At 37.8% G+C, this 14,081-nt stretch overlaps 4 protein-coding genes across 6 annotated transcripts; 2 read left to right on the top strand and 2 right to left on the bottom strand.

The window, feature by feature from the left end:
• Nucleotides 1-192: 192 nt before the first annotated feature.
• On the bottom strand, nucleotides 193-3,109 carry LOC145889157 (zinc finger Ran-binding domain-containing protein 2-like). Of its 3 annotated transcripts, XM_082980039.1 has the most exons (9): nucleotides 2,967-3,109; nucleotides 2,699-2,860; nucleotides 2,159-2,294; nucleotides 1,272-1,463; nucleotides 1,022-1,083; nucleotides 921-956; nucleotides 762-854; nucleotides 646-700; nucleotides 193-430 (listed from the first exon to the last, which is right to left on the bottom strand). In XM_082980039.1, the coding sequence occupies exons 1-8, from the start codon at nucleotides 3,026-3,028 to the stop codon at nucleotides 673-675; spliced, it is 771 nt and encodes a 256-aa protein (XP_082836165.1). In that variant the 5' UTR covers nucleotides 3,029-3,109; the 3' UTR covers nucleotides 193-430; nucleotides 646-672. The 3 variants fall into 3 exon arrangements, with proteins under 3 accessions (XP_082836165.1, XP_082836164.1, XP_082836166.1); XM_082980038.1 differs by having other exon boundaries at nucleotides 193-700; XM_082980040.1 differs by having other exon boundaries at nucleotides 193-700; nucleotides 762-851.
• Nucleotides 3,110-3,521: 412 nt separating this feature from the next.
• On the bottom strand, nucleotides 3,522-10,113 carry LOC145889181 (kinesin-related protein 2-like). The gene is made up of 19 exons (XM_082980078.1): nucleotides 9,919-10,113; nucleotides 9,711-9,743; nucleotides 9,616-9,639; nucleotides 9,480-9,521; nucleotides 9,374-9,409; nucleotides 9,019-9,193; nucleotides 8,871-8,954; nucleotides 8,037-8,132; nucleotides 7,845-7,972; nucleotides 7,546-7,682; nucleotides 7,024-7,168; nucleotides 6,819-6,944; nucleotides 6,431-6,550; nucleotides 5,988-6,138; nucleotides 5,808-5,926; nucleotides 5,250-5,414; nucleotides 4,723-4,861; nucleotides 4,228-4,367; nucleotides 3,522-3,975 (listed from the first exon to the last, which is right to left on the bottom strand). The coding sequence occupies exons 1-19, from the start codon at nucleotides 10,063-10,065 to the stop codon at nucleotides 3,778-3,780; spliced, it is 2,205 nt and encodes a 734-aa protein (XP_082836204.1). The 5' UTR covers nucleotides 10,066-10,113; the 3' UTR covers nucleotides 3,522-3,777.
• Nucleotides 10,114-12,773: 2,660 nt separating this feature from the next.
• LOC145889199 (large ribosomal subunit protein bL33m-like) lies at nucleotides 12,774-13,403 on the top strand. Its single transcript, XM_082980101.1, has 4 exons — nucleotides 12,774-12,861; nucleotides 12,969-12,987; nucleotides 13,100-13,206; nucleotides 13,263-13,403. The coding sequence occupies exons 1-4, from the start codon at nucleotides 12,846-12,848 to the stop codon at nucleotides 13,355-13,357; spliced, it is 237 nt and encodes a 78-aa protein (XP_082836227.1). The 5' UTR covers nucleotides 12,774-12,845; the 3' UTR covers nucleotides 13,358-13,403.
• Nucleotides 13,404-13,434: 31 nt separating this feature from the next.
• LOC145889198 (bolA-like protein 1) lies at nucleotides 13,435-14,038 on the top strand. Its single transcript, XM_082980100.1, has 2 exons — nucleotides 13,435-13,572; nucleotides 13,689-14,038. Exons 1-2 carry the CDS (start codon nucleotides 13,435-13,437, stop codon nucleotides 13,887-13,889), a joined length of 339 nt encoding a protein of 112 aa, XP_082836226.1. The 3' UTR covers nucleotides 13,890-14,038.
• The last annotated feature ends 43 nt before the right edge of the window (nucleotides 14,039-14,081 follow it).

The following is a 14,081-nucleotide window of genomic DNA, read 5'->3' as shown; positions in this document are numbered from 1 at the left end:
ACTTACTTGGTAATCCTAGCAGCTTTAAAGTAAACTGCTAACCGTACTTTGGAAGTGATTTTTATAGGAACCCTTGCCTACATTTGTAGTAACATTATCGTAGTGCAATTACTACAGCTTTCCCTCCATGATATATTTTCAATGCAATTAAAACCTGGACCCATCCAATATCGACACAAGTCTATTGGTTGTTATGACGTAATGTATTGAAAACGATCATCAAACACATTGTGGTGGTTTGAATTGAAATTTTTTCAAGGCTTACTACAAACTACAAAATGACGTTACAGCTTAGACATGATAAATGTCTGGCAATGAAACTTAACTGTTGCTAAAACATAGCACCAACATAAAGACATACAAAACGTTGCGAGTACGGCCAACAACATGCAAACTGGAAGGTCTCTCAGCAGCCTTTGTCCATTTTCATCTGAAACAAAAAAATTCTGCTTAATTAAGTGTTTTACTAAGCTCTTGCTTATCACACTCAATAACGAATGTCAGTTTAATCCATGGGGGCTATCTAGTACCTTAGGCCAACCCGCCCCAATGGAAAAAATACTTTTATTGCTCTCTATATTCAGACCCTTATTTTGGGCCTTCCTAAATTTCATGCTCGGTGAACATGTTCTTCATAACCCAAACCTTTACTGCCCAGACTTAATTCTTTCTTCAGTGTCTGGGAGAACGGCTTCTGCTCCTATGCATACATACATTTATTGGCATTTGCTACAAATGCAAAACATTTTCATGTTTCGTACCTTGAAGTTTTCGAGTTTCGATGTTTTCTTTGCTTCTTGTCCTCTTCACTGTCAGAAGAACTGGAATACTTTCTTTTTCTGGCGGGACTGCTGCTTTGCAATCATTCATAAAGTAAGCGAAAGCATGTAATACAAAATTATATTTTTAGATAAGCATACCTTGATGGCGAAGAACCTTGGGATGAGTTTCCTGATCTACATTAAAAAATATGTACAAAAGTAAAAAAAAGACAGAGACATGTTTTTTTGCAATAGATTACTTAGATTTATCATCCTCGGAGTCTGAAGCAGCAAGATCATATTTAGAGGCATCTCCACTATCCTGTTAAAAAACATCGCATAAGAAGTATTACCTCAACATACACATTTTCTGCAAAAAAAAGTGTGATTTACATCACATGCAAATGTATTTTGACAAATACTGATGGAGATATTTTTAATGACACCAAAAAAACTATATATATATGTATATATATACCTAATTGTATTTTACTAAAAAGCACAACCAACCTCATCGTCATCATCATCATCCAAGTTATATTTCGATAAATCTCCATCTTCATCTTCATCTTCTTCTTCGTCATCATCATCATCATCTTCATCAGCTGTGTAGTTTTTGTTCTCTGTTTCAACTTTTGTAGAAGCAGATCCATTCCTTTTCTTTTTTCTTCTTCCAAACACATCAAACTCATCATCAGAATCCTGAAAGAAATGCAAGGTAGAACTACGAGTAAATTTCAATTGATTTCAGTTGAACTGCACATTTGAATCATTATTCATGACAGGCAAGAGCATTATGATTTGATTTAAGCAACAATTCGCCTAATTAACCCCCATGATCAAGATTCAATCACCAGCTGTACTGATGAGACCTGACAGGACTACACAATGTGCATTGTCTGCAGCTTACTCCCAGACTAACCAAAGGCATTTGATTTTAAAGTGATGTTGCATAGTTGGTAGAATATCAGTAAAAATCACTTTAATTAAACACAGCTACAGTAAGCACAGCTATAATGGTGGGTAGTCAGTCGAGCAATGTAATCTTACAATCTTGTAAAGAAGAATGCAGTTAAGCAAGTATCTAACTGCAAGCAGTTGATTCAAATAAACATAAATAGTGGTATCACCAATATCTGGATTATGAGAAGTTTACACCAAAAACATTTACAGACAAGAATTATACTGTATATATATACTGTATATAAGGTAACAATGAAAATATTTTTTTCACAAAGTCAATAGATTCCTGCGAAACATTTTTTCCAAAAGGTAAAAGCATTTTAACATGGTTTTAAAATATTTTGAAATTGACTGTATACAACGGCAATTAATTTCGTAGGAAACTTGTCACAGAAGTCCTAATAAAGATAAAAAATCCAAATTGTAGAAATTACCTGTTTCTCCTTGTACTCAACATTATCTCTTTCATTAAAACCTCCACCAAGACCAGTTCTTTCATCCTGTAATCCAACTTTTGGTGTATTGCACATGTTGCAATCTGAACGTCTTGCCCAGTTTACATTGCCACATCTATGGATAAATACGAAAAGATTGAATTTTGTGAAATTGGTTTCAAAATGAAAACCGCAATTACACTGTGTAGCGTTTCATATTGGTCGTTAATAATTAACCGCATTTTGTTTGCTGTGAGATAGGTTAGCCGGCAAATACATTGTCACATATATTTAAACAGGTAAGAAACAGAGCATAATTTCGTACATATTTTGTTGCGTCTTATTTGGAGTCCGACTGTTATTTTATTAAGGTTCATTTTTTGTTGCTTTACTAGTATTGGAGTAACTCTGAATCAGATAGCGTCAAGGCAATTAATCAAAAGCTTCAACTGAATACTTAAATTTAATAGTGCACAGATGTTGTATATACACAATTTTAATTACCAGTTAATTGTAACAAACATAAACGTGCCCACTTACGTTTTGCACATCCAGTCATCAGCACTGAACAACCCTTTACTTTTTTCAGCAGCCTGTTTTCCAATTTGAATGCCACCACTCTTGATTTTCTTAACACCGACTTTCTTTTCTTCGCCACATCTGTTGCATTGCATTCTCCTTGCAAAGTTTACGTTTCCACATCTTGTAAAAGTTAAGAGTTTGATGTATAACGATCCATAACACCAGAGAAATGTACTGTGCTTTTGATTTAACCACAATGAAAGTCGATTGTTTAACAACACCTTACCCTGCGCAAGTCCAATCACCCTCGCTAAACTTAAAGCCTCTGCTTCCTCGGCCATGAGACATGCTGACAGGTGTAGTAACCACGTATTAGGAACACTTTTGTCTTCACTAATGTTTATTGTTAGCAATAAACGACAACTTGCTGTCGAGGGCAGTTTAATTTGGTCACACTGGATGGCGCTATTCGCCAAAGGTTTTTTTCTTGCAAGGGCACCAGGGCCGGTACCGCTGATCTCTATTGAACAAAAGTTTAATAGAGATCAGAAGTAAAACAAAAGGCACGACATCGCCTTGAAAATAGCATGCTTGCTGATTTTGACCAACAATGTTCCTATTTGCATGACTCTTTTAGATCCAGCAATGTTAAATCAAGCTTCCTTGCCAAAATGCATCATCGCTAAAAATGTTCACACAAATGCTTGGCACGTGATATCACAACATATATGACACGCAAATTAGCTTGGAATTGAGCACACCTGTATTTGGAAATTACAATACTTTTACAAGGACGGTTTCACGGAAAGAATTTATTATACTTTTCCAAAAACGTGCGTATGTACATTTCACTCACAAAGTAATTTCCACAAATTATTTTACTATTTTGACCAGCAATCAGTACGAATTTTCAAACTAAAACGTAGACGAAGGTAAAAACTCGTTTTTCAAACACAACGTTCGGTTTTTTTCCCTGGCGAGTACAAACTCTCTTCCCATACTTACCTGTGATGTAAACCCAAGGTTCTACAAAACTATACGCAGTGAAAACAATGGCGAAAATATCTTTGAAGAATGAGATGAAAATAAGGGCCCATTTAAAACTTGACGATCTTTTGTGCAGTGCCGATGTTGCATTTATTAACTGTAGTTGCAAATCGCAGGGTGTTGATGGTTTCCCCGGTTGCCCGTTTGATTGGGTTCACATTTACCAGCATCAGTGTCTTGCTGTTGCCGCCCAAGCTGTCCATGAGCAGGAAGGTAAGTTTGGAGTTACGGAAGGGTACATGGTTGTCCTGTGAATGGTATGAAGTGTTACGGAATGCGTACTGAAAATGACGACCTTTTTTGGAGGCATTCATAGCGTTGAGCGTCTTGGTGAATTCGCTTATACGTAATACGATATTCTTTTTTTGTCAGTGTAACAACTAAAAGGTGACGCAGCATGTTATGGAAACAAAATTGGTCTATAGCCGTCTCCGTGTAAGCTTCCAACAACAACAAAAACGTCGCATTTGGGAACCTCTGCATTATGCTGTTGACATTACCTTGTTAGCAAGGGCAGATATGACGTTGCTCAGTTCAGAGAGTGAGCCATTGATCTTTTGCGCTTCTTTAAGACGAGTTCCTGATGACCCGGTCTCGGCGAGTCGTTCGGACCCGGCAAGATCGATCAAGTTCAGTGAGGCTGCATAAAATATACGACACCTCGTGATTGGGCCAAAACTCTCAGATCTGATTAAGTCAAAACACTTCACAGCACAACTATTTAAATAAGAAACTGATGATGCTTGTATTTAAGCAAGCGAAATCGATTTTTTTTTTTTTTACTTAATTAGCTGACATCAAACGGAGGCTTGTTGCTTCATTGTAAGAATTTCGACTTATTTTTAGTTAAACCCTATTTTCCCCCATAAAGTCGCTTTATCAGAAAGACAGTACGCAATGAAATATCAAAACAGTGCCTAAAAAGTTGATTATGACGCAACCCCCTTTTTCAATTATTAGCCCATTTATTCAGCTTTAGCGTTAACTAAACTTACACTCGATCTGTTCACCACTGATATCGTTGTTGGCTTCGATCCTAAGCATGAAAACAGAATGGGAGCGGGATGATCGTTCGTTGGCGTTAGTGGACGCGGTCGCTCGTTTCTGCTTGGAACGCTCCAGTAGCTTGCGCACCTACAGACGTAGCAAAACGTTAAACGCAAAACTGGCAACAGCAAAAGTTGGAAAAGGAATAACCAAGACTGCCAGTAAGTAATCGGTTAAACATGGACAAAACCTGTGCTGACCAAAACAAAACAGTTCCTGTACAGAATGTTTTAAAAGGCCGCTTGTTTATCCGTGTGACCAACAAACAAGCTAAAGGATATTCGTAACCCATGCATACAGAATCCAATGACGCTATATAGGGGGCAGTATTTCCCCACGAAATTACATACATTACTCAGAGCGTGTTAATCAATAAACCATGCGTGGTTTAGTCTGTTCTCCCAGTGTTTTAGTTTGATTGCCGTAGTCAACATGTTTATTTAAATTGGTCATGTAACATTTTTAAACAACTTACGTTCCCGAAGCACGTGACAGGGTGCATGGTGAGGTTTTTTACCCAAATCTTGTTGATCTTATTTTCCTTTGTTACCGTCTTGATTTCCAGCTTTTGGTTGTTGGAGTCGAGCAAGTCTTGAAGGGTCTCGCGGTAAATCTCAACATGTTGCACGGCGAGCTTGTACTGTGAACACAATCGTGTGAGACGATGGGTGATGCTACATCAGGGTTTATTGTACATCATACGGAAATAGTCTGGCGAAGGTTTTTTTTACCTATTTAGCCTAAACCGATAATTGGCGTATTTTAGCCTAAGCCAAACGCAAAATTGGCGTGACCAAACTCGGACACCCCCTCATTTGTTTTCTAGATCCGCCACTGAGAACATGGCCTTCCGTATTTCGGCTAGGTTTACGACAATCAGAGGACAGTGGTGAAATCGTTTGACGAGGCGTTATTTTTACGTTTTATACAATTTGTTCATATTTTGACAAAAGTCATTCTCCACTACGATGTACATAATAAAAGCGTCAACGCCAATGCATTCCGAGAATTTAGCAAGCCGCGAAGCACATACGTTCCAACCGAACTTCTTGAGTTCCTCACACTTCTGGAATATCAGCCTCATGGACCGAGGAATGATTCCATCTTGATCCGTATCAGGAGAATCCGGTCCCTCCATGGTGTATGTCTTGCCTGCGTAAAAAAAATGTATGACCTCGATTTTGGTCAAACACCAAAAAGTCGCGTTACTAACCGGCGCCTGTTTGTCCGTAGGCGAATATGCAAACGTTGTAACCATCGAGAGCGCTCTGTACGAGCTGCGCCACCTCGCGGAATACTTGCTCCTGGGAAGCTTGAGGGTTGAACACTTGATCGAATGTAAAAGGTAACGTCTTGTTTGAATCCTGTGGAAACAAAATCAATTAGCTTTAAAAGGGGGATGAACTTATTGTTCTTTGCCATAAACTTAGCAAATGATGACTAAAAAACATAAAACGAAATTCCGCCAAGGAAGTTAATTTATAATAACCACAAAATGTTCGATCAATGGTTAAATGACCAACTTAGCAATGCGCATTAAACCGATCAAGTTCTTTGACACAATTGCTTGTCTTGGTGAAAAGGCCAAAACGCAGCAATTACTCAGAGTCAGATGTTTTGTTTTGTTGATCGTTTAGTTTCTTGGTGAAATCTTACGTTGGTGACGTTGACGGACTTTCCAGCTTTGCCGGAAAAGTCGATGTGTTCCATTTCACCGAACTCGCGTTTCTCCTTTTGTAGCATTGGACGAACACGGCAGAACACCCGGATGTTTCCCTGTAACAAATAAACAGTATGTCGTTCTTTACCCAAGGTTTCCAAAATCATACCCCAAATAAGGGATTGTTGTAATATTCAAGGTTAATATATTATTATGTGGTAGTTTGTTAGTCGGTTTGAAAGAAAGGTAAAGCAATATAATCCTTTTGACCAGGCCAAAAATAAGACTGTTTAAAAGGTTAAGAAATGCTCATAAGAAAAGTATATTTGAAATAATACATCACAGCATTTATACAAAATCAATTAGTAAATACAATTAGCGCACTTTAAGTTCTTGCACGACGTTCAACAGATTTCTCCTGTCTGTCTCCTGTTCGCGTATTTCAGCTTCCTGCTTCTCTATGAGCTCAAGCTTCTCCTCAAGGGTCTCCTGCACTCTTCGATATCGCTCCTACAAAAAGAATACAGATTTATTCACCTATTCCCAGACAGACATGCAGTGATTTCAATTTGAGCTCTTGAAAAATTACCTTCAATTCCTCCAGCTCTTTGCTTTGTGAAGCAATCTTCTCGTCGGTGGTGATTTTTTCGCGGCGTAGTTGTCGCACTTCCAAGTCCAAATCGTCCACGTTGCGCTGCAGACTTCGGTTCTGTCTCGTGAGGTCTTCTTCATTTCTGTTGCCATGTTTTAAAAATAATAAAAAAAAATGGTTCCGCGATATTTTGGTGAAACGGAAACCGCAGCGTGGAGGACATTTAGGGTTTATTTGGCAGATTTGCTTGCAGTCTTGACTACCATTACAAGTTTGCAATTAGACAGATACAAGAAGAAAAAACTGCTGTTGATTTGTTTGCGATCAATCATTTTTTACCTCAAAAAATCTTTCGGTTTATTTAAAAAGGTGGAAAAAACGTTTTGTAGTCGTAAGGTGTCTTCAAATAACATGTATATAAATGGCTCTCCCCTGTGACAACTCGAATTAACAAAAGACCCACAAATAGGTTTTCGCTGCGACGTAAAAATTGACGTCGACTGGGTAACAAAAACTTACAGTTTAAGGCCTTTTATTTCAGTTTCTGCTCCCTTTAGCTTTTGTTGCAGGTGATTCATGTCGTTCTGTTGACGGTAAAGATCAGTGGAGAGGGCAATTTTTTCGCCAGTGATGTGTTGCTTCTCATTTTCCAGTGCCTGTATGTGTACACCGGGGAAAAAGGTTTAAAAGGCAATACAAAAATGCAATCAACGTTTAGGTTTTAACAAAAGCCACAGACAGAAAGGCACATTTAAAAGCATGAATTGAATCAATATTTAACAAATGTGTATGTGTCCAATGGGCTTTCGTTTATATACTTGTAGCCTGTGCAAGATGTCTTCCATCATATTTTCTTTCTTCTTAGCAACATTCAGTTCATCTTTCAGGTCTTGAACTTGTCCACGCAAATCCCAGGGTTGTCTCTTTGTTTTCTTAGTTTTTGGAACTGAAATGTAAAATGGATATTTCAACTTTATTGACAAAACACAAATAAAACCAGCTGTATTAACCTCCTTCATCAGATTGCCTGGAGCTGTTGGCAGATGAACACGGAGATGGTTTTCGTGCAATAGGTCGAGCTTTATGAACATTTTTCTGAGAAGGGGCTAAACATATGTTCATTATCAGCAAACAAACCTCTCAGTTACTTCCAATTACATGATAACATGATCATGGGCGTATCCAGGGGGGGGGGGGGGGGGTCCGAGGGGTCCAGACCCCCCCTTTTGTGAAATATTTTGGTCTATTTTTGATAACTAAACAAACGCCACTGTATTTTTTTGTCAAAATCCGCGGGAAAACCAGAAGTTTTCTTTGACGTTGAGCTAAAAACCGCTTCGTGCTTGCAATCGCCATTGTTTCCAAACAGGGAGCATTGTTACCGAACACTTGGTATTGTTACCAAACATGTTGCATTTTTCGTCAGTTCCGGGACGAAACGTCGTTTTTCAGTGGCCACGTTGTAATAACAAGCGGTTTACTTGCGTGAAGGTCAAGTTGTTAAACTTTTCATAGCGTTACACAATTGCGCAAGCCAGAAAGCTACCGTTTATGTGACGATTGGCGCGAACACCGGCGTTCGTATTTTGCGATTCTCGTCCACAATTAACCTTAGTTTATACCTGAAAAAAATTTGGACCCCCCCCTTTAAAAATTCCTGGATACGCCCCTGAACATGAACATAACATTTTGTTTCGCCAACCCAAATTACATGTTACGATCAATAGTTTGAGATCCTAAACCTAATGCTGTCATTTTTTCAACACCAACTGTACTGCTAAAACAGGTTTTTTATCTCTTTGGATGCTATGCTTGATTTTTCAAGTATATATGTATTTACTAACCTGTGACTGCCACAGGTTTACGTGCAGTGTTGGTTTTTGATGTGACAGGATACAATGGTTTTCTTACAGCAGGAGCAGATTTAACTGCAAACAATGTACACAAAAACATTAATTGTGATAATCTGCACAGGACCACAGGCAAACTTACCAGATGCTAATGGTTTGCCATATCCACTTGACTTTGCTGCTTTGTTACGGGTGATTTTTAATGCATTGCTTACACTTCTTCTTGCCCTCTTTGACTTCAGTGACTTAACTTGAGGGTTGTCTGGCTTGATTCGTTTCGAACTTGGCTCCATATTTTCTTCCGATCTTCGCTTTGACTGTGATATTAACTTATTTTTATGCACTTCATTGGCTTGTTAATCTAATTCTGAAAATTTGGTAGGCTCCATTTTACAAAACAGCCAAGATTTTAAACTTTGAAAGTGCATATACATGAATAATTCCATATTAGCCAAAGTGACTTGGACAGAGTAGCCGGTTAAATATCCAATACATACCCTACTGGATGGAGGCCGATTTTCTGTGTCCAAAATCTGATTAACAAACAATTGGTGTTATATTTGAAACTAAAGTAAACACATTTGTTTTAAGCCTTTTTCTTACCATTGCTGACACAGGAGAAGAATGTTGGGGAAATCCAAATGCCTAAAGTTTTAAATTGCAAGTTGTTATTGATCAGCAAAATATTTTTAGCAGATATTTTAGATTTAAAACGCATGCTGTACACAAATTGTCATACCCCGGATGTTGTATCCAGTGCGGCCTGTTAAAATTTTTTGTTAGATTTGTGCCCAAGCATTTCATTTATATGGAAGAAAAACAATGTGCCCTTACCATGGAAGATCCTGCTGTGCTTGTATTTATGATCTGAAAGTTATTACACAAAATTAGATGTGCAAGTGAAAAGGTAAGATATTCTAAAACTTTGAAAATAGTTTTTTAAAACAACAATCACAAAACAGCATATTTTAACTTAATGACGCAGGTTTATATTGAAATAAAACAAATGCGAGCAGCATATGTAAAAGCAATAAACACATACCGAGATATTTCGCAAGGTTGGAAGTCTTGATCTTGCAGGAAGTTTAGACTCCTTGTTGATAGGTTTTATGCTTGCGCTTGGTAGTCTTGCACGTACGTTGTCACTGAATTGAATTGGACGGATCGTAGTATGTGGTGACCCATCCATTTTGAATTCAACGAATCAAAAGTGTAAAAAAAATTGGTAATAGATGTAAAGTTCTGCAAAATATAGAAGAGGTTACAAAAATTAAACACACATTAACATATATATACATATTTAATCTTTGCATATTTACACCAACTGCCTTCTGGTTTACATACCAATATCATAGAAACGTAAACAACACACAACTTTAATGTGGAAGCCATTAGTCCATGTCATATCATTTCTATTCACAACATTACAAGCACAGCAAATACGAAAAAGGTTCGAAATCCCGCTCAACCATAATAGAGCAATGCGATTGGTTAAAAATTTTACTGACGTCATAATGCCAAAATATAGGTCTTTATTAGGGATGCACCGAAAGTTCGGTTTGCCGAATTTATTCGGCCGAAACTAAGGTTTTCGCAATTATTCGGTTTCGGCCGAATATTTCTGCAAAATTCGGCCGAAACCGAAACTTTTTTACTGCATTTAACGCTGATATGCAAAATTTAGAAAAGGTTAAAATCATTGTTTAAACTGTACGAGTGTGTTCGTTTCATTTGTTTACTTTCACAGATATGACAAAAATCAACTTTAAGCAGTTGGTACAGAAGACCAGGTTATTCTTCAAGCGCCAAAAAAGGCTGTGTGATAGGATAAAGGCCCGTTTACACACGAACACAGTTTGGCACGGCACAGCACAGTCTGGCACACACGGTGTTTACACTACTGGAATAATCGAGCACGACAAGTGCAAGTGACAAGTTACGTTGATAATTTTTTAAGGATGTCACTCTTGCCTTGCATTTCTCTGCCTCGCCAGCGATATTATAAGTACAAATTGAAGTTGTTTCTATTGGCTGTAGATATTTATGAACAAAGGGCATGTACTGTTTTACATAGTTAATACATGTACTGTTTTACATAATTTTTTACGACGCAAGGTAACACTACAGTTTATTGAACCAAACACCACAGATTCTGAAAACAAAGATGGTATAATTGAACCAGGACAATGGTTTTCCACAGCAGCATCCCGCTGAGACGCCATTCCACATACCGCTTTGTAATGCAGCTACGGCACCATTTCATACGCTCAAAAAAATCGCTCACATGTCAAACGCGGTCACATCACACAACCACAACTAAAATAATATATGTCCTACATGTATAGGCAGTCGCGCTGCACTTTCGCATCAATGTGTGCCGAAATGTGCCCAACTGTGCCCGAATTTATGCTCATCGAGCAAAAGCGAGCACATCCTAGCACAGACCGGCACATCCCATCCCAGCACAACTCAGCACGCGCGCACAATAAAACAAACACGGAATCGTCTGTAGTGTAAACGGGCCTTAAGATCTAATCCAGCACATGTTTTGTTTAAATTTATTGCGTTTAAAGAGATGGATACCAAAAATTAGTTTCGGTTTATTCGGCCGAATTAATTCGGCAACTTTTGCCGAATATTCGGTTTCGGCCGAATATAAAAAAAGCTGTTTCGGTGCATCACTAGTCTTTATATTACAACATTATGCATTTTTTTTCACCACACGTATCTTTAACAATGTTTTTTGTTTATTTGTTAAAAATAGCGTATATAAAACGAAAAATGCAACAAATAAAAATATTTTTTTGTGTGTGTGTAAATTAGCAACAACTTAAAATAAAAGTCAATTCGACTGACTTAAATAGCAAAATACTGCAATAACTTGTTTTGTTGCAATAGTGGGGAAAAGAACCACAAAAACGCATACAAAACCTTTTTCCAGAAAATTATTTTTTCTGTGAACGCCTATATTTGCTTTTATTGGTAGATGCTTTAACCACTTCACGGACGGGCGATGGGGATTTCTCCGGGTTATGCTGGGCATGGTTAAACTAGCGTTTCGGACACGTTTGTTGAAAAAATCATTCTTTCCGAACTAAAATAGTTATCAAGGCATTACACAGAGGTATTGTGAAAATGTGCAAAACATCTCACATCAACAAAACATTTGTTTCGTTTCACGTACGTGCTTCGGCAATGCTACACACGTCCTAAAGTGCCGATATTTCAATCTTAATCCACCAAAAAAAAACTAAATATTAGATATTAGATAATATTAGAGTTGTAACATTGCAAAGTCTTCGAGAAAACCTGAGGTAAAGTATTGCCACGCATGGAACGAGAAAATCCATTATCGCTTGTTAGGTGGTTAAAGTATCTACCGCTTTGATCAGGCAATTCTGCCAAGGACCATACCCATTTGAATTTGTTCAGTTTTTTCTATTCGAGAAGCGATTACCTCGATGAACCTTATTACTCGGCACATTTCATATTGAGCAGAAGCGGGGGTGCGCAGTTTAAAACATATTTTATTGTGATTCCTAATCATGTACACTAAATAATATTGAAGGGGGTCTATAAAGGCCTGGGGCGGAAAACAATTCTTTGGGGGAGGGGGGACTTAATTACTAACCAACAGTTTTTGTGTAGTCATGCAAGCGCCGAATAATTGAAGACACACCAGTTATAAACGAAACACAATCTTCAGACAACTTTTTTGTATGCTACAGTTTTCAGTATCATGACCTATTCGTGGGGGGAGATACAAAATTAACTGTGATAAAATTAAAAGCATATATTGTAAGGGTTTATTCTGGCAAAATCATTTGTGAATCGCGTAATCATTCATCCCAATCATACCTCGGTTTATGTGTATTATATGGGTACCGTGTGTGTGAAGTGAAGCGTGGTATCGGTGCCCTTGTGTGAGTCTGGTGGTTTGATTTGAGGTTCTAACTGCGAAAGTATGCGATGAGATTAACAACAGGTAAGCACCATTTAGTTCGAATAATAATACGAGATAAAATAAAAAAATGATTTTTCACAAAGTGAGCTTGCTTGAAATTTGAATGATTGTTTTTTGTTTTTTTTCAGAACTCTTGGCAAAAACAAGGCAAGTCCGAATTAACAAAAGATTCTTTGGTGTCCGATTTTACTTTAACGTTTTTTTCTTACCTTTGTCTTGCAAAAGAACTATTTCATGTAACTTTTTTACACTTTTTTAGATTTATCTTAGTTCGTTGTGAGTCTATGGCCGTTACTGGCGCAACTATTAACTGGGTTAGACCAAGGATAGCGGAAAAAGCTGTTTTGTTAAGATTTGACAAATCTGGTAAATGTGATTTATGTTGCTTTCTGGTACTTATTACCAAATTCCTTTTTTTGCAGTTAAACAAAGAGTATTGTTTGTTGAGAAAAAGAAGCTGAATTCAATTCCTGATTGTAAACGTCAAAGGAAAGCAAAACCTTATAGGGGTAGATGAATACTTGCCTAAGACTTACAAAGCTCCAGCATTCAACTGCTTCAAACATTTTCAAAAAAACAATCCGTTTGTCCTCGATGGCAAGTAGCGAAATTGGTCCTGTACAAAGAGAAATTCAGAAAAAGATAACCAGTGCTTTTGCCCCCTCTGTTGTGGAAGTGGTTAACGAAAGTTATAAGCACGCTGTGCCACGTGGATCAGAAACTCATTTCAAGGTAAATATTGATAAAAGCCAGTTTTATTGAACCAGGTTATGCACATATTTCACATATTATTTTAATATTTTTTTCTGACTAAACTTAGCTTAGTTATTTTGATTGTATTTATTCAGGTTTTGGTGGTGTCAGCAGCTTTTCAAGGTAAGACACCTATCCAAAGACACCGTAGTGTCAACGCTTTGTTGCAAGAGGAGCTTTCTGGTCCAGTTCACGCTTTGTCAATTCAAGCCAAAACACCTGACCAGTGGGAAAAATCTGATCAGGTGATAGGTGAAACACCACCTTGCCTTGGTGGATCCAAGAAAAGCAGTTAAAGCACAATGGAAGATCCCTTAAAAACATTTGCAATAACAAAAGAAATTGGAGGCAGCAAAATTGACATAACATGTGCAGCATTTGAAGACAGAAATTTGGTTGTGGTCACTCAGTTTAAGAAAGTTGGCACTATTGTATCTGTCAAAACTGAATGTGTGCAGGGTGGCAAACCCACGTTTCACACAAGTGTG

The sequence above is a fragment of the Ascidia mentula genome, chromosome 2, assembly GCF_947561715.1.
Source record: "Ascidia mentula chromosome 2, kaAscMent1.1, whole genome shotgun sequence".
NCBI lineage: Eukaryota > Metazoa > Chordata > Ascidiacea > Phlebobranchia > Ascidiidae > Ascidia > Ascidia mentula.
This window is presented reverse-complemented; position numbering and strand designations above follow the sequence as displayed.